Source organism: Barbus barbus (genome assembly GCF_936440315.1).
Source record: "Barbus barbus genome assembly, chromosome: 31".
Lineage (NCBI taxonomy): Eukaryota > Metazoa > Chordata > Actinopteri > Cypriniformes > Cyprinidae > Barbus > Barbus barbus.
Window position 1 is genome coordinate 2236337 of NC_136759.1, and position 20078 is coordinate 2256414.

The 20078-nt window shown below is 33.5% G+C and overlaps 1 protein-coding gene across 1 annotated transcript; it reads right to left on the reverse strand.

Moving 5' to 3' along the window:
* Nucleotides 1-1622: 1622 nt before the first annotated feature.
* Nucleotides 1623-20031, reverse strand: LOC306851638 (arf-GAP with coiled-coil, ANK repeat and PH domain-containing protein 2-like). Its single transcript, XM_079388026.1, has 23 exons — nucleotides 19843-20031; nucleotides 19647-19749; nucleotides 17178-17235; nucleotides 16264-16383; nucleotides 15117-15170; nucleotides 14558-14616; nucleotides 14302-14485; nucleotides 12068-12112; nucleotides 11891-11986; nucleotides 11717-11791; nucleotides 10303-10406; nucleotides 9931-9982; nucleotides 8372-8472; nucleotides 7200-7311; nucleotides 6844-7022; nucleotides 5910-5979; nucleotides 5666-5757; nucleotides 5509-5588; nucleotides 4095-4249; nucleotides 3895-4004; nucleotides 3649-3759; nucleotides 3472-3533; nucleotides 1623-2563 (listed from the first exon to the last, which is right to left on the reverse strand). The coding sequence occupies exons 2-23, from the start codon at nucleotides 19697-19699 to the stop codon at nucleotides 2430-2432; spliced, it is 2106 nt and encodes a 701-aa protein (XP_079244152.1). The 5' UTR covers nucleotides 19700-19749; nucleotides 19843-20031; the 3' UTR covers nucleotides 1623-2429.
* Between the last annotated feature and the right edge of the window lie 47 nt (nucleotides 20032-20078).

Below are 20078 nucleotides of genomic sequence, written 5' to 3' on the forward strand. Positions count from 1 at the left end.
GTGTGTGTGTGTGTGTGTGTGTGTATATATATATATGTGTGTGTGTGTGTGTGTGTGTGTGTGTGTATATATATATATATATATAAATATGTATGTATATATACATACAGTGGTGTGAAAAAGTGTTGGCCCCCTTCCTGATTTTTTTTTTATTGCATGTTTGTCACACTTTCATGTTTTAGATTATCAAAGAAATTTAAATATTAATCAAAGATAACACAAGTAAACACAACATGCAGTTTTTAAATGAAGGGAAAACTAAATCCAAACCCACATGGCCCTGTGTGAAAAAGTGTTTGCCCCCTTCCCCCCCTGTTAAAACATACCTGTGGTTGATCACACCTGAGTTCAGTTTCTCTAGCCACACTCAGGCCTGATTACTGCCACACCTGTTCGCAAGCAAGAAATCACTTACATAGGACCTGCCTGACAAAGTGAAGTAGACTAAAAGATCCTCAAAAGCTACACATCATGTTGAGATCCAAAGAAATTCAGGAACAAATGAGAAAGTAAGTAATTGAGATCTATCAGTCTGGAAAAGGTTATAAAGCCATTTCTAAATCTTTGGGACTCCAGCGAACCACAGTGAGAGCCATTATCCACAAATGGAGAAAACATGGAACAGTGGTGAACCTTCCCAGGAGGGGCCGGCCGACCAAAATTACCCCAAGAGTGCAGCGATGACTCATCCAAGAGGTCACAAAAGACCCCACAACAACATCTAAAGAACTGCAGGCCTCACTTGCCTCAGTTAAGGTCAGTGTTCATGACTCCACCATAAGAAAGAGACTGGGCAAAAATGGCCTGCATGGCAGAGCTCCAAGACGAAAACCGCTGCTGAGCAAAAAGAACATAAAGGCTTATCTTAGTTTTGCCAGAAAACATCTTGATGATCCCCAAGACTTTTGTGAAAATACTCTGTGGACTGACGAGACAAAAGTAGAACTTTTTGGAAGGTGTGTGCCCCATTACATCTGGCGTAAAAGTAACACAGCATTTCAGAAAAAGAATATCAACAGTAAAATATGGTGGTGGTAGTGTGATGGTCTGGGGCTGTTTTGCTGCTTCAGGACCTGGAAGACTTGCTGTGATAAATGAACCATGAATTCAGCTGTCTACCAAAAAATCCTGAAGGACAATGTCCGGCCATCTGTTCGTGACCTCAAGCTGAAGCGAAGTTGGGTTCTGCAGCAGGACAATGATCCCAAACACACCAGCAAATCCACCTCTGAATGGCTGAAGAAAAACAAAATGAAGACTTTGGAGTGGCCTCGTCAAAGTCCTGACCTGAATCCTAGTGAGATGCTGTGGCATGACCTTAAAAAGGCGGTTCATGCTTGAAAAACTAATTTTTCTAGACTCCTGATTATTGATTTAACTAATATTTGTTTGATTTTCAGATGCTTCTTGTTTATATTAAATAAACAAATACATACAATTTGTTTTATTTTATTAGCATATTTGCAAGTCGCTTTGGATAAAAGCATCTGCTAAATGAATAAATGTAATATTTTCTATTGTGTCTCTATCAAAATTATGAAAACATGAAACTGAAAATGACCAGACAGCAAAGAAACGTTTTCGGTTGTGTATTTAAAAACAAATCAACACGGGACTCATTTCATAGTTAAATAGCTTTTAATTCATTAGTAAGAATAAGACAAACTTTTAAGACATCAACAATGATATTAATATTTTGTGTATCACATGATATTAATTGCTATAACTGTTAATGTACTTATTTTTATTCAGTGTGCATTTAAAGTCAACACAAAACTGCATTCCCAATCCATTTTACTGTCTTAATCAGACACATACTCAATAAAACAGGATATTAAACAAGATAAAATCTGTGAAATGGTTTGATTTTATCCACAAGGAAGGTGTGGATAATGCAAAGTGTCTCTATATTATAGAAAGTTGAAAAATAAGGATTAGTGAGCCAAAATAAAAGATGTTAATACATTTTGATAATGCATAAAGAATAACATGCACTGATGAATCATTCACATTAAGACCAGAAACATGCATTAAGAACGTAAACAGGGTCAGTTCTGGTTTCATGTTGACTTCAATATCCTAAATATTCACCGTAAGTGTGAATGACCTTCAAAGTTCAGCGTAGAAGCGTGTTTCACTGCAGCACGATATAAAAACCTTCAGTAAAACCAACAGCACAGCCTAAAATCAGTCAGTGTGGATGAAATGAGTTGGACCGTATCGCCTCACACACACACACACACACACACACACACTTTAATACGGAGTGTCAGTCACGTTAACCGTCACACACTCAGAGATTCAGAGCAGATGTTTAGTTTTTAACTAGTTGCAACATTAAGATTTCCCTCTTTTGTTTTTTTCCCTTGTCCCATGGTGCAGCAGCGTGACCTCTGACCTCACTTGACCTCTGACCTTCCGGTCCCTCTCTAGTTTTTCTCCTCTTCGTCACGTTCTTCATCCTCAGAGCCGCGGAGGAACTGACGGCGAGAGAGTTTCTCCGGGTCGTGTGACGCCATGTTACTGAAATCACGGAAGATATCCTGGAATGTTTCATCGTCTCCTGAGGAAAAGCGACAAGAAGATGATTTATCAGATGTTTCTGCTTAATAACGGATTATCTGGAATGTTAAAGTATGAAGGCTGTAAACAAATGATGTGAAAGTTCTTGTTGTTTTTAAACAATAGCAGATACTGTTTTCATGTTAATTTATTATTAATATTATTTTACTTTTACACATTCAAATGTAATTGTGTGTATATATAAATAAACAATTGATTTCAATTAAAATATTTTGTAATTAAAACAATGTAATTGATATTTTGATATAATGATAATTTTGTATAATAAATAATAATAAAATAGTTTTATATAGTTAATTTATCTATTTTTAATATAATTATTTAATATGACTATGCTGCCGCCATATAAATATATATGTAATTATTCATTTTTAATGTAATTTGAATTAATTTCATTATACAGTATATGTTGGTGTGGTAAAGTTGTAATGGTTCTATATTTTGTGTTGTTATTATTATTATTAATATTATATAATATTATTAGATTTTTACTTATATTTGTATGCATTTATAAATAAACGATTAATTTAAATTATTAACTAAAATATTTGCAATTAAAATAATGTTTTCATTTAGACAATATTTTATATTATAAATGGTTGATATTACTATTAATAATTTTTAATATTTTAAATTATAAAATGAATACACGTACAGTTATTTTATTTAAATTAAAATAATTATTTTATATAATCAATCAAGATTTTTTAAATAAAATTTCAGAATTAAAGTGCCTTCACCATATATAATTACTGTTTTTTCATTCCATTATTTTATTTTTTTTAATTAATGTCGGTGTGAGAAAGTTGTAATGGTTCTATATTTTGTTTTGTTACTTTGGATCGTATAACAATTTTATAGAATTCAAAAATAACAATAACATCTTACCAACAGATCCGAAGAATCCCTCTGAATCCCTCATTTCCTCATTCATTCGAGCCATTCTCAACCTGAAACACACACACACACACACACACACACACACACACACACACACACACACACACTACATCAATTATGATTTCTAGCACACACAGCACACACAAACACACTCTGATCACTCACAGAGTGACAATGTCAGCGTGGGCGGTTTCAATGGCGATACTGAGCGGATCCTTTCCCTTTTCATCAGCTGCGTACTGATTGGCTCCTCTCTTGAGCAGCAGACACACCTGCCTGAAACGACCAATCACAGAACAGCATCACATTAAAGATCACATTCCATGAAAACGGACTCATTTACTTGCTTAATAAATATTTGTGAGCTCTTCAGTGCACAAAGTGGCTCTGATAACCCAGGCGATGATGTACCCCGTGTGTCCGTAGGTGGCGGCGGCGTGCAGAGCTCCCTGTCCGTGCTGATCTCTGTGATTCACATTTGCGCCGTTCTGCAACAAAAACTCGCACGCCAACAGCGAGCCCTGCCAGAGAAACACACACACAATGAAGACGCTAATCACACACACACACACACACACTAAACAGCGCTCGGACTCTCGGCTGTCACTCACCCCGATGGCTGAACCAATCAGAGCCGTCCGTCCCTCCTGCTCAGGGTTACTCCAGTTCACTTCCGCCCCATCAGCCAGCGCCGTCGCCATGGCAACAAGATCACCACCTAGCGACGCCTTATATAGCCTCTCACCGGCCCGTAGCTTTACTGTTTCTATGACAAAAATGTATTCAAATAATTATTATAATAAAAAAATATTCAATTAAATGTTAATGTAATTAAATGAAATAATACTAAAATATTATATTTCATATTAACAGTTTTTAGAATTAACTTATTACATTATTTTAAATAATCATTGAAATAATTAGCCAGAGGCCGCATCCCCTGACCCCAGTACAGAAAAGAAGCGGAAGCAAAAATAAAATATTATTTTATTCCAATTATTTTATATAAAATAACATAAATGACAAAAGTAAAAAAGTAAAGAGTGTAAAGACCATCGACTCTACCGTGCGACTCCACCGGGCAGGGACATAGTAGTAGCTTTTTATTTAATTTTTTCATTGATATGTTTATTATTGAAATGTTGTTGTTATATGCATGTGTTAATTTTATTTAATTTCTTTATTTTCTTAAATATGTGGGTAGATAGTATTTATAGAGTTGTAACTTTTTAGTTTTAGTTACTTTTTCTTATTTGTAAGTCGCTTTGGACAAAAGCGTCTGCTAAATGACAAAAGTAAGTAAAGTAAGTAAAGTAAAGTAAAATAATTGTATTATTTTAATGAAACAATATTATTTTAATGAACAGAAGCATGTTAATTATAATAGAAGCATGCTGGTAGTTTTAAATTATATTTTAACAATATTTTAATTAATAATTACAATGTTTATTATTTGATTAAAATATTTTTTTTATTAAATTAATTTTATTTTAAATATAAAAATATTAATAATTGAAATCATTTTAAATTATTTTAAATAAACAGTATTTTATTAGTAAAAGATATCTAAATTAAAATAATTATAGAATTTATTTAGGCAAGCCAATTTATTTATTTAGCACATTTCATACACAATGGTAATTCAAAGTGCTTTAAATAGAAGTAAAATAATCATAAAAAAATAATTACAACAATAAAACAGGGAACTTAAAAACTTTTAAAATGATTTAGAAATTGATTTCAAATGAATTCAAAACAGTTCAAAATAGAAAAGGATTATACATAAAATACAGTGCAATCAGTTCCGACGTAGCACAATTATATTATCTAACTATATATATTTTTTAATTTTAAACATTACTTTAATAAAATACTTTTTAATTATACAAAAAAATTATAATTCAAATAAGAATTCTAAATTGAAATTATTTTAATAATAAAATAATTATTTAATCGAAAGCACAAGAGATGTTTAACATTTAAAAGTATATTAAAAGCTATTTATTAAAGATAAAACACTCTCACCAGCATCAGAACCATAAGGATCACGTGCCATGAATCTTTTCTCCACATACTTGAACCGGATCCACTGTTCTTTATCCTGCCTGAGAGAGACAGCGACAACAATCATTTATACATTCAGACAGCTTAATATATAACAACATACGTGTGAGAAACAGACCGTGGACTGTCTGCGCTGGGCTTCTGCAGTCCATCTGCTGGGTTACACTCATAAATGCCATTAATGACTTCATTACCCAGAACACACAGCAGCTGTGGGGGCGGAGTTATAGACACAGATCAACCAACGGCACTAGTTGCTGTAACTAGGTTTTGGAGTGATGGTGTATATCAGAGATTCTGATAAAAGAGTTCAAATGATGTTTATAAAAGTGAAATCAGGCCGTTCAGACCAAATGACAAACCTTTAACTGTTCTGGCTCCCAGGAATCAAGAGTGAGCGATCGAACCTTGGACAGATGAACGCCGAGACTCCTGTCAACACAAACCAACAACATCACATTTAAACAAATAAACCCATTCAATATCATAGAGTTCATGAGAAAAACCACAAATGATCTGTTTACACAGAATGTCATGTCCTGTTAATACACAACCAAACATATTCATTTTATATTTAATATTATAACGTTACACAATAAAATGAAAACTATATGAAATCAGAAAACAAACTTCCCAGTACCACTGAGATATCATTACAGTTTTATTTATATTTTGAATTCATTTTTATTTTTATATTTTCATTTACAATTTAAAGTTTTAATATTTTTGTTAGTGTTTATTAGTTTATATATATATATAAATTTATATTTCCCATTTTAATTAGAGTTATTTTATGTTTTAGTAATTTAGTTTTTGCCATTTTACTTAATTATATTTTTATATGTATATACAGTTTTTATTCATTTTCATTTTGTTTTTAGTTATTTTAGTACATCAAGTTAAACTGAATGAAAATTAGAAATGTTTTAGAAACTAGCTGAAATAAAATAAGTTCAAATAAATTTAATTTCATTTATTGTTTATTTTATTTCAAGTAACAAAAATAGTTTTTATGGTTTAGTAAACTATAATAACCCTGGCTGGACTTTTAATATTCAAGGTGCATCCCAATTCGCTATTCTACGCTATTTTTAGTATAAATAAAAAAGTATGCCTGAATGATGCACTTATTTAACCGAAAAAACAATCCTTCATGCACTCAACTGTCAGCTTTAATTACATACTAAAGAGCATCTAGAATCTGATGTTGGATGACAACATAACCTTATATAATTCATACACTAGACTAGATGGTGGAGTAGTGCATGATTTAAACAGCAGATGCTCAGACATCACCTGTGGATCCCCGAGCACTCGATGCACATGGTGATGCCGAGGTTAACGCTGGCCCAGCGAGGCTCCGCCTCCCCGCAGTCACAGCAGCGCTGGTTACCGTTGCCACGGAGAGCCACGCCCAGAGCGGGGGGCCGAGGGGGCGGGTCCGGAGGGGGCGCGGGGGCGGAGTTCTCCTTCACCTAAACACACACAATATGCAAATAACACACCCTCTGACCAATGAATATCCATTCTGCTTGTGAAACTGGATTTTAACAAATTTAAAACAGAAAAAAATTGCTACAAGGTTTGAAAAAGATAAAAAAACTAATAATTTTATAGAATATATACTAAAACAAAACAAAAATGTGTTGCACCTGAGTGTTTTGTTCTGTTATTTGATCGCAGTACGCCAAGTCTATACAGCCCTGAACCGCATTAATCCACGCCAACTTCAGCTCCTCCGAATCAGCCTGTAACACACAACACCTGTGCACACAAACACATGATTACTAACACACACATCTGACAGCCTTTTAATGAAACTGTACAAACAGCCATCATTCAACAACAAGACTGGGCCCGTATTCACAAAACATTTTATCTTACCACTAAGAGTTCTCCTAAATAGCAGTAAAAGAGTTTTCTCTTAAAACCTAGCTGCTGAGACACACTTAAGCTCAGAGTAAGGGGGCGGGGTTTACCTCGATGATATGGATGATGTCAGCATGCTTATTAACTATGCACACAGTGATTGGCTGATAGTCTCTGTCAGAGATTTAGTCATAGAGTGCAATATTATGTTGCCATAATCAAATAAAGGTTTAAAAATAAAAATGTTGCACATTCAAATAAACGCAGGCTAAGTGTCACATCAAACGAATATATGTTCAGCTAATTGTCAGCCTCTATATGTGTGCTTCTTGTAAACAATTAGCGGATATGCATATAAACAGCCTTGCAATTAACAGAGTAGAAGAATCATGGCTGATAGTAAGGACACAAAAACAGCTGTTACATCTTGTCCAGCTGGTTAATTAAAACAAGGATATAATCAAAGGAAAATCTGGAGTTGGGGTAACCTCCAAAACCAAATAAAGATGCATGGAAAACATGTGTGTGCAAATAAATGCAGAGTAGTGTTTCTAAAAGTTTATGTTTCGAGGCAGATTGCCAGCAACAGCCATTTCAGGAATAGTTTGTGTCTTGGAAGTCCTCTTCACTACTCCTAACCTTTCACAGATTTAGGACCTAGTTTTAGTGCTAAAACGCTTTGTGAAATACTCTTTGAGCAAAACTTTAGGAGTGCTAAATGTCTTCGGATTGACACTCCCATTATTTTTAAGATTTTCTCCTAAATCGGCGAGTTATGAGCTACTTTTAGCCTTAAGATGTTTTGTGAATATGGGCCCTGGACTGCAACTACTTGTTTTATAATACTGGGTAAAATGGAAATTATGCTTTCAGCTACGAATGAGTTTAGCACATTTTAACACACATCTGACAGATTTTACAGCCACACTGATGTATGTGTGTTTCATCATCTTACTTCTGCACCGACAGCAGCTCAAAACAGAAACGGCGGTCGATCACATCCAGAGATTTCACCGCACACAGACGCAGATCATCGAACAGAACCACCGGCGGCTCCTGAAACACACACACACACACACATTTGTTTCTGTGAATAGGTTGTTTGCTCGTGACGTCATTGCTGTAGCGCGAATCAGTTTTGTGGCGTTTGAGTGACTTCTGACCGTCTCACGCTGAATGCTTGAGGTGGCAGCCTTGGATTATCTATTTATATCTGTATTAATATCTTAATATATTTATATTATCTTATATTAACTATTTGCACACAAGCATTATCCAATCGGCTCCTCCCGACCGCAAACGCAGGTTTACAAGCCACTTTTTCCTGCGTTTTTCAGTCAATTTCTTGACTTTTCCCTCCTTTTCACATTTTCATACATGATAAAATCTCCTTGTGTTCTCTCCGTTTGACCAATTTGAGCATTCATAAACAACGCAAAACACAGGCATCTTGAGTTTCTGCTACTGATTTCCTATGGTGAAAAAATGACTTCCTGCGGTCCAGCTGCGTCATTAGAATCACGTGTTTGCAAACAACCTATCGTGGGGACTTTCCATAAACTTTGCATTGTTACACTTTCAGATAAACATAATTTACTATTTTAAAAAAATTAATTCCCTCATGGGGACCGCAGGCTGGTCCCCACAATGTCAAAAATGGTCAGGTTTTACTATCCTTGTCCCCACAATGTAGCATAAACATGTACACACACACACACACACACACAGACACAGACACAGACACAGACACAGACACAGACACACACAGACACACACACACACACACAGACACAGCCAGACACAGCCAGACACACACACACACACACACACACACACAGACACAGACACAGACACACACACACAGACACAGACACAGACACAGACACACACACAGAGACAGACACAGACACACACACACACACAGACACACACACACACACACACACACACACACACAGCCACACACACACACACACACACACACACACACACACAGACACACACACACACACACACACACACACACACAGACACAGACACACACACACACACACACACACACACACAGAGACACACACACACACAGACACAGACACACACACACACACACACACACACACACACACAGCCACACACACACACACACACACACACACACACACACAGACACACACACACACACACACACACACACACACAGACACACACACACACACACACACACACACACACAGACACACACACACACACACACACACACACACACAGACACACACACACACACAGACACAGACACAGACACACACACACACACACACACACACACACACACAGAGAGACACACACACACACACACAGACACACACACACACACAGACACAGACACACACACACACACAGAGACACACACACAGACACACACACACACACACACAGACACACACACACACACACAATGTGAAACGGAGAAACAAGTTACATGAAGACCATTCTAGACTGATGTGGATGGATTACCTTGTGTGATTTTGAGTAGATTAACTGATTATTTTCAGTGGAAAACCAGCACCTGAGAGATGGAAAATGGATAATTAAAAAAAAAAAAAGGATCATTACCATTTTTCTAGAATTTGACGCTGATTGTTCAGGTTCAGTGATGATAGTTAACTAAAACTAAAATCATTAACATTTCTGTTACTTGAAATAAAATGAAATTAATAAAAACTTGAAATAACTAAAAACTGAAATAAAACTAATCTTAATGATAAAAACAATTATTAAAAACAAAAACAAAATTACAAAACATTAACTAAAATTAAAAAATAAAACATAAAACTCATTCGAAATATGAATAAAACAATAATAGTATCTCAACACTGGGTGTGTCACCTCTTCCACGTCTTGTTCTTCTTGCGCGAGCGTTTGAACAGGTATCCCTGAATCGTTCCTCCGTCAGACGGGTTACAGACCAGAACCGCTTCTCCAGACGCATCCTACCAAACACACAACCATTAACACACACACACGATCAAAAGATCAGCTTCCAGAAACAGATTAACTACCTAAACTGACTAGGACTAAACAGACGGGGTATGACAGTAAAAAAAAACATTTGATTTACATTTTTTCATGAAAAGTAAGTGATAAACTATTAATTTAAATGTCATTAATTTATTATTATATTTTGAATTGGATTTTTACATTTTCTGTTTTCACTTTAATTCTAGTTTTATTTGAGTCATTTTGTTGTGGGTTTTTATTAGTTTTTAATATTAAATTTAACATTTACAATTTTATTTGATTATTTTAGGACATAAACTTAATAAATAAAGTTGTTGTTGTTGTTTTTTGTATAAAAGCGTCTGCCAAATGAATAAATGTAAATGTAGAGGTGTAAAAAAAAAAAGTTCAAATTTAATAAAGAGATGAGATAAGTTCATAAATGTTAAAATATTTGCCTTGGCAAATAGACTATTATAATTTATTTATAACCATGGTTGTTATAGTTCATAAATAAATAAAAAAACATTAAAAAAAACATTTTCAACAAAAAGTTAAATTTTTGTGTTACTTGGAAAAATAATCTAATTATATATATATATAATATATATATTTTTTTTTGTTAACTTTAATAACCATTGTTACGAATAAATTCTAATAGTCAAGATCTATAGATCTGAGGGTCCGGATCAGATTAAAAAAAAAAAAAAAAAAAAAAAAAAGATTTTCTTACTCAGTATTTTTGTCTTTTTCAATTTTTTCAATTTTTAGTATTTTTTTTTAAATCTAAATATTCCTAAACCAAGATACTTGAAGTTTAATTGAGAAGCTGATTCAAGACATTATGTCTTGTATACTGAAATTTTTTTCAAAATTAAGTTTTAAGAAAGAAAAAAATCTGTCAGTGGGGCCAAAAAAATAAACTTGTTTTCCCTTTGAATTTAAGTTTATTCTTCTTGCCCCACTGAAAGATTTTTTGTCTTGTCTTAAGCATAAATGCACTTCATTGCATCTCAAGAAAATGCATCTTGATTTAAAAAAATACATTTGACAGACATTTGTAATTGAAAACAAGTCAAAAATGCAAAGTAAATAATGTTTAGCAGTATATGGTGTTCACAATTTAGAGAAGTTCTCATTCTAAAGAGCATTTCATTGAAGTAAGATGATGTTATTAATATTTGAGTCTGTTTTTCTGGAAGAGAAAGACTGCAAATCCTGCTAAAATCTATTTATGTAAAATCATAAAAATGACCTCAAAACTACAGACTTGGACTGAAGTGCACATGCGTTATTATCTCACTCTCTGCTGGACGAGCAGGTGTGTGTTCTCCAGGTCTTTCCTCTTGGCAGCGCAGTCAGACGACAGCTGAGAGAGCTGCGCACAGATATTACTCATATTTAACTCCAATATCCATAAAACACTGTGTGTGCATGTAAAGCCTTTATATGAATATCTGATGTGTTTATGTGTGACCTGTGAGGCCATCGTCTTCATAGTCGGTTCTAGATCTCGCAGCAAATCGAATCCCTGGTGGAAAAACGTGTACTGAGCGTGAAAATACGAGAAGACCTGAGGGGGAAAAAGATGATTTTAGTCATTTCACAAGATGTTATTGTATTCACAAACTCAGTTTTCTCATTAACAGCTCACCGAATTCAGAATATCCAACTTCTGTTGGACCTTGAAATTATTCAACTGCAAGAAAAGAAGAAAAACAATACATTTCTCTCTGGTGAAAGTGGTTCTGGTTAAACTTCTCTGGGTGAATTTCTCCCTAATAAAATAATGAAATTAATAAAACAGAAATAGCAAATAAAAAATGTTTTTTTAAATATATATTTTTAAAAAACTAGGGAAATTTCTCTGGGTGAATTTCTCCCTAATAAAATGTTTTTAAAAAAATGAATAAATAAACTAATTTTATTTTTATTTTGTTCTGGAGAAATTTCTCAGGGTCATTTTCACCAGATTTCCCAAATATTTCCAATAATAAAATGCATAAATAAACAAACATTTAAAAAAATAAAATATATAAATACAAAATATATACAAAATTTGTTGTTGTTCTATGGAAATTTCTCCCCAGTAAAATAATAAAATATATAACTAAAAAATAATGTGTAAAAAATATAAAAAATTAATTTAAAAACAAAATACTTTTTTACAAATACAATAAATATATTTTTTGATAATATTAGATAAATAGATAAATTCCTCTGGCTTATTCTCCCCAATAAATTAATAAATACATAAATAAAATAATTTTTAAAAACCTTTATAAATGTTGGGGGGAAAAATTTATAAAAAAAAATATTTTTATTTTGCAGTGAAATGATTAATGACGACATTATCAGAGTAGCATCAAGATTTAAAAGAAAATTAGAGCTGATCGTATGAGGTGATATTTGAGTGATGTGTAACATGAGTTCAGTATGTCAGTCCAGAGTAAACAGGATCTGAGTCAAAACAAATAACATGAAGCAGCCAATCAGCTTCATTCCTGCAGGTGCTGACGTTATGATAAAACTTCACTCTTCTGCCAAGAGAACAAACCTACTGACTAACATTCACAACTCAAAACCCCCTCTACAGTCACCCACAACAGTTTGATGCAAAAATGACATGACTATGACATCACATTCATGAGCTCATTATCATAAGACCACCCACATTCACAAATCAATCAGTATTTAGTGACCTGCCCTGAATTCTCCCAGTCTTAAAGGTACAGTAACATCATAAAAACAAAAATGATCATAAAAACTACATTAAAATGGTTTTGATGACTAAAACTATATGTGGGACAGAGTTATTATAGATAACTATTACTAAAACCATTAAAATAAATTTTTTTGATGCTTTCAATTCAATTAATTTAGTTGAACTCAGGGGTGCCGCAGCCCTGCACAGTTTAGATGCAACCCTAATTAAACACACCTGATCCAGCTAATCAAGTCCTAAAGGCTTATTTGAAAACTACATGGCCCTCCAGGAACTGAGTTTAACACCCCTGGTTTAACTTGATATGCTGAAAGAACTAAAACTAAAGATGAATTATTATTTTTTTTTTTAAAGAATAAAAATGGCAAACTCACAAAGCTAAATTACTAACATTTTTACTAAAATTAACATAAAAATGGAAAATATAAAAATAAAAAATAATTTATTTAAACTTTTTTAAATGTTAAGTTTTGACATTTTTTGTATGCATTTGTAATTTTTATTTAATTTCTTTATTTTTAAAATGTGTATATGTAGTATTTATAAAGTGTTAGCTTAGTTTTGGATTTGTTTTAATACTACAATTGATTGCTTCTGTTCTCGTCATTTGTAAGTCATTTTGGATAAAAGCGTCTGCTAAATGTCTACAATCACTAAAACTTCAATAAAAATGAATAAAAACTATATAGGCATATTTAATAAAATAGAAAAAAAATATTAAATGTCACGATGCACACAGCGGGGAGGAACGAGGAACACGGAGACGAGGACGTAACTCAAAATAAGTCTTTAATGTAGAAACACAGGGAGTAACGAGTAGACCAGACAACACTAACTAAACAGACAGGAATAAACTAGATAATCACAAAAACACAGCTGGAACAGAATTAACTCAATCACCTAAACGAGGACAGGAAACAAACCAAATATGGGCACAAGAGGGTGGGCAACACACGACACAGGACTGACATAAAAATTATTTAAAAAACACACACAGCTAACTAACCAACTTGTAACTAAGATAAAAGCAGAAAATATAAAAATAAAACTTCATTCAAAATAATAAAAACTATGATAGTCTCTCAATGATACTAAAATAACACTCATGTGGACTTTAGGGAAAACCCAAATGGTGTGAAAATGTAGTATGAGTAATGAAATACCTGCAGGCAGTAGTCCAGGGCGAAGTGTTGGTAGCATTTGCGCGTGGCGAGCAGCAGGTGAGTCGCTTGCTCAGCGTCAGCGGGTTTGTGTCGGCCGACCTGAGTGTTTTTCACAACGGCGGCATCGAGATCATCTCCGATCCGGACAAACTCACGGCGAGTGTCGCGAATCTGGGGCAGAAACCTGTGACAGAACAAACCATTACGCTTTAATGCAGTTCAAGTGTGTGTGTGTGTGTGTGTGTGCGAGACGTACTGGGAAAGCAGGTTTGTGAGCTGCTGGGTAATGGCTCTCTGAGTCTGATCAAACAGCATCTGCAACAAAACACATCATTTTTGATGCACATATGTGACCCTGGAGCACAAAAGCAGTCATGAGTAGCACAGGTATATTTGTAGCAATAGCCAACTATACACTGTATGGGTCAAAATTATCAGTTTTTCTTTTATGCCAAAAATCATTAGGATATTAAGTAAAGATCATGTTCCATGAAGATATTTTGTACATTTCTTACTGTAAATATATCAAAATTTCAATTTTTATTATTAATATGCATTGCTAAGGACTTCATTTGAACAACTTTAAAGGTGATTTTCTCAATATTTAGATTTTTTTGCACCAGATTTTCAAATAGTTGTCCTATCCTAATAAACTATACATCAATGGAAAGCTTATTTATTCAGCTTTCAGATGATGTATAAATCTCAATTTCAAAAAATTGACACTTATCACTAGTTTTGTGGTCCAGGGTCACAAATAAATTTTTTGGCATTGCACAGGTACATAGAGAACGATGCATATAGCTCACACTCACCGTCTGAAACTGGATCATTTCCTGCAAGCCCTGGTTGAACTGACGCAGGCAATTCTACAGAAACACACACACAATCATGAGCCGTCTGATGAGAGAGCTCCACCCATCAGACATCAGGGCTGCGTTCATTTAAACAGAAACAGTGATGCGTTGAACACTGTTCTGATGACGCAAGTGTTGCAACTATAGCAGCTGAGAAGATCATGCTTTGTGTTCTTTTTGAAGAATTATCAGAGTCTGATGAAATCGGTATAAATACATGTTTAATGCTGCAAAATACGCTTGATGTTACAGTCACTGCCGTCCAGAATAAAAGAGAGCATCCCAGTGGAGTGAAGGGATTTGTGGAAACTGTGCTTCCTAATTATTCTGATCCAATATTTGCCTCGCATTTCAGGTGAAGGATAATCCACTTCTTACCTCCAAGACTGTGTTATGATCTATATGAGCTTATTATTTTTATTGTGAGTATTAGGCTTATCATTATTGCTGATCGCTGTTGTTGTGCTATGATATTGTAATATTTACCATTATATAATCAGAGGAGCATAGAACAGTTTATGAAAGTGTCACTCCACAATACAATAGCAAAATATATAAATATGTATAGTATTTGTATGTTACATTAATCAGTGTCTAGCACACCTTCCTGAGGAAAGGATATGGACCAGAATACATTGCAATTATTACATATTTAGACAGATCTATACTTGTGCTCTTATTATTTCAGTTATTTTGCCTTTAAATAAACATGTGCAAACGATATAAATGCTCTTGTGAATTTATTTAGATGTTAATTACATTTACTTACAAATTCATCATCATCATGTTGATATGCTATGTTATAAAACTGTTATGACAAACATGTCTTCTAATATCTTCAAATGTTGCCCATACCGAGCTGCAGCGGACACATATTAAATGACTTCACTTGGATCTATAGTGCGATCTGTCTCTTTAATACCACGTGGTTTATATACACGATGTTGCTGATTGGGCTGACATTTTTGACACACCCACCTAACAAGAGAAAACGTATCTCAAACCCCGTTGCACACCGTTTCAAGCAAACATGTCGTTCAACCCGGAAACCGGAGCAAAACATTGGGCCTGAACCCAATGAGCCTGAACGTGCCCCAGTGCTCACCAGAATAACACCGTCACTCTTATGATACGCTGTAAACTCAGCCAGGCCGGAGAGGAAGAGCTGATTACAGGAGGTGTAGTTCTTACCCGCCTCCACCATCTGACCGCACAGCTTCATCACCTGCAGACAGACAGAGAGCAGACGAAAAGTGTGCTGTGCATAAGGGCTAAGATCATGAGAAAATCATTTTACTTTGAACTTTCGATATGAGATGAACATCAACACATTATAATCTGTGGAAATAGTCATGAAAAAATACAATGCACAAAATAAAATATAAAATGTATATATACAAAATAAAACATACAGTGTGTTATGAATGTGATATTATTATACAGTGTGAAAATAACAAATGACATAAAATGACAAATCAAGTCTAATAATATAAACTTGAAATATAATATAATAATAAAATAAATAATAATATAATACTATATAATAATTATAAAAATCTAAAAAAAATATATAAACTAAAATATAATGTAATATATATATATGTGTGTGTGTGTATATAAGGTAAAATTATATAAAACATGACTATATATATATATAAATATAAACACTACAATTTAATATAAAACATCAAAATAATAAAATATAATATAAAACATGACTGACTATAATGAAATCTAAATTAAATATATAAGTAAAATATAATACAAAATAATAAAACATAAAAAGTATAAAGTGAAATATACCATAAAACATGACTACAATAGAATATAAAAATATAAACTAAAATACATTAACATGACTATAATAAATCTAAAAATATAAACTATAATTTAAAAGAAAAATATTTGAACAAAATGTTTTGGCACAAAAATCTTCACTGGCATTATCAGCGGACCTCACTGGAAAAAATAAATGCTCCAAAAATGTATATGACCCCTTTAAATACGTGAACATCTTACTTTCTCCACACGGCTCTCCAGTTCTGTAACATCACTCTCACATTTATCCAGAGACTGCCTGCAAACACACACACACATTAATCTGACAGCTGATACACCATACAGCCCAAGAGCATGATGGGTAGCTTACAAATGATCTCCATAAGCCTTTTTTTATTTATAAATGAACATTTTAGGTTAAAATTAATATAAGCAACTGCTCGACATTTGTTTTTATTTTGCTGTTAAAATTATTAATTACACACGTATACCGTGTACTAATTTAATTGAAAATGTTGTTTAGATAGTTTTTTGCTATATGCACATCTGAGGAACCATACAGTGTGTTATGAATGTGATATTAATATACAGTGTCTTATGAATGTGATATTATTATTATTATACAGTGTGTTACGAATGTGATATTATTATACAGTGTTATGAATGTGATATTATCATACAGTGCGTTATGAATGTGATATTAATATACAGTGTGTTATGAATGTGATATTATTATTATACAGTGTGTTACGAATGTGATATTATGATACAGTGTTACGAATGTGATATTATTATACAGTGTGTTATGAATGTGATATTATCATACAGTGTGTTACGAATGTGATATTATCATACAGTGCGTTATGAATGTGATATTATCATACAGTATGTTATGAATGTGATATTATTATACAGTGTGTTACGAATGTGATATTATGATACAGTGTGTTACGAATGTGATATTATCATACAGTGCGTTATGAATGTGATATTAATATACAGTATGTTATGAATGTGATATTATTATACAGTGTGTTACGAATGTAATATTATCATACAGTGTGTTATGAATGTGATATTATTATACAGTGTGTTATGAATGTGATATTATCATAGTGTGTTACGAATGTGATATTATTATACAGTGTGTTACGAATGTGATATTATCATACAGTGTTACGAATGTGATATTATCATACAGTGTGTTACGAATGTGATATTATCATACAGTATGTTACGAGTGTGATATTATCATACAGTGTGTTACGAATGTGATATGATCATACAGTGTGTTACGAATGTGATATTAATATACAGTGTGTTACAAATGTGATATTATTATACAGTGTGTTACGAATGTGATATTACCATACAGTGTGTTACGTGATATTATCATAGTGTGTTACGAATGTGATATTATTATACAGTGTGTTACGAATGTGATATGATCATACAGTGTGTTACGAATGTGATATTAATATACAGTGTGTTACAAATGTGATATTATCATACAGTGTGTTACGAATGTGATATTACCATACAGTGTGTTACGTGATATTATCATAGTGTGTTACGAATGTGATATTATTATACAGTGTGTTATGAATGTGATATCATACAGTGTGTTACGTGATATTATCATAGTGTGTTACGAATGTGATATTATTATACAGTGTGTTATGAATGTGATATCATACAGTGTGTTACGAATGTGATATCATACAGTGTGTTATAAATGTGATATTATCATACAGTGTGTTACGAATGTGATATTACCATACAGTGTGTTACGTGATATTATCATAGTGTGTTACGAATGTGATATTATTATACAGTGTGTTATGAATGTGATATTATCATACAGTGTGTTACGTGATATTATCATAGTGTGTTACGAATGTGATATTATTATACAGTGTGTTATGAATGTGATATCATACAGTGTGTTACGAATGTGATATTATTATACAGTGTGTTATGAATGTGATATCATACAGTGTGTTACGAATGTGATATCATACAGTGTGTTATAAATGTGATATTATCATACAGTGTGTTACGAATGTGATATCATACAGTGTGTTAAAAATGTGATATTATCATACAGTGTGTTACGAATGTGATATTATTATACAGTGTGTTATGAATGTGATATCATACAGTGTGTTACGAATGTGATATCATACAGTGTGTTATAAATGTGATATTATCATACAGTGTGTTACGAATGTGATATCATACAGTGTGTTAAAAATGTGATATTATCATACAGTGTGTTACGAATGTGATATTATCATACAGTGTGTTACGAATGTGATATTAATATACAGTGTGTTACAAATGTGATATTATCATAGTGTGTTACGAATGTGATATTATCATACAGGCTGTTACGTGATATTATCATAGTGTGTTACGAATGTGATATCATTATACAGTGTGTTATGAATGTGATATTATCATACAGTGTGTTACGTGATATTATCATAGTGTGTTACGAATGTGATATTATTATACAGTGTGTTATGAATGTGATATCATACAGTGTGTTACGAATGTGATATCATACAGTGTGTTATAAATGTGATATTATCATACAGTGTGTTACGAATGTGATATCATACAGTGTGTTATGAATGTGATATTATCATACAGTGTGTTATGAATGTGATATTATCATACAGTGTGTTATGAATGTGATATTAATACCTGAACGCAGGAGAGTCTCTGATGCACTCCTCGAAGTCCAGGAAAGTGTCCATGTTTCGCTCTGTCCTTCTGAACTCAGTGTTTGTAACTATAGTTGGACGCACTGTAAGACATTATCCAGACACTGATTCCCGCAGGAGCCTGAAGCAGAAACACACCGAGCGCATCACTGTCTCCGGTATTATCTCACACTCACCGACAGGACTCACAGCAAACCTGCGCTGCAGATACTGGACACGGACCACACTAATGCACACGATTCATTCAATCATATCATTCAAGTTCTCGGAGATGTTGAGTCTGTCTCGAGCTGTGTTGACAGCTGCGGAGCTGTTTGTTCATGTTGACGCGAGTCGCTTTTCCGGTGCCGGAAGTCAAGCGCGCTCAGGATGTCCGGTCTTTTCAAAATAAAAGCATTAACTAGATGGATGG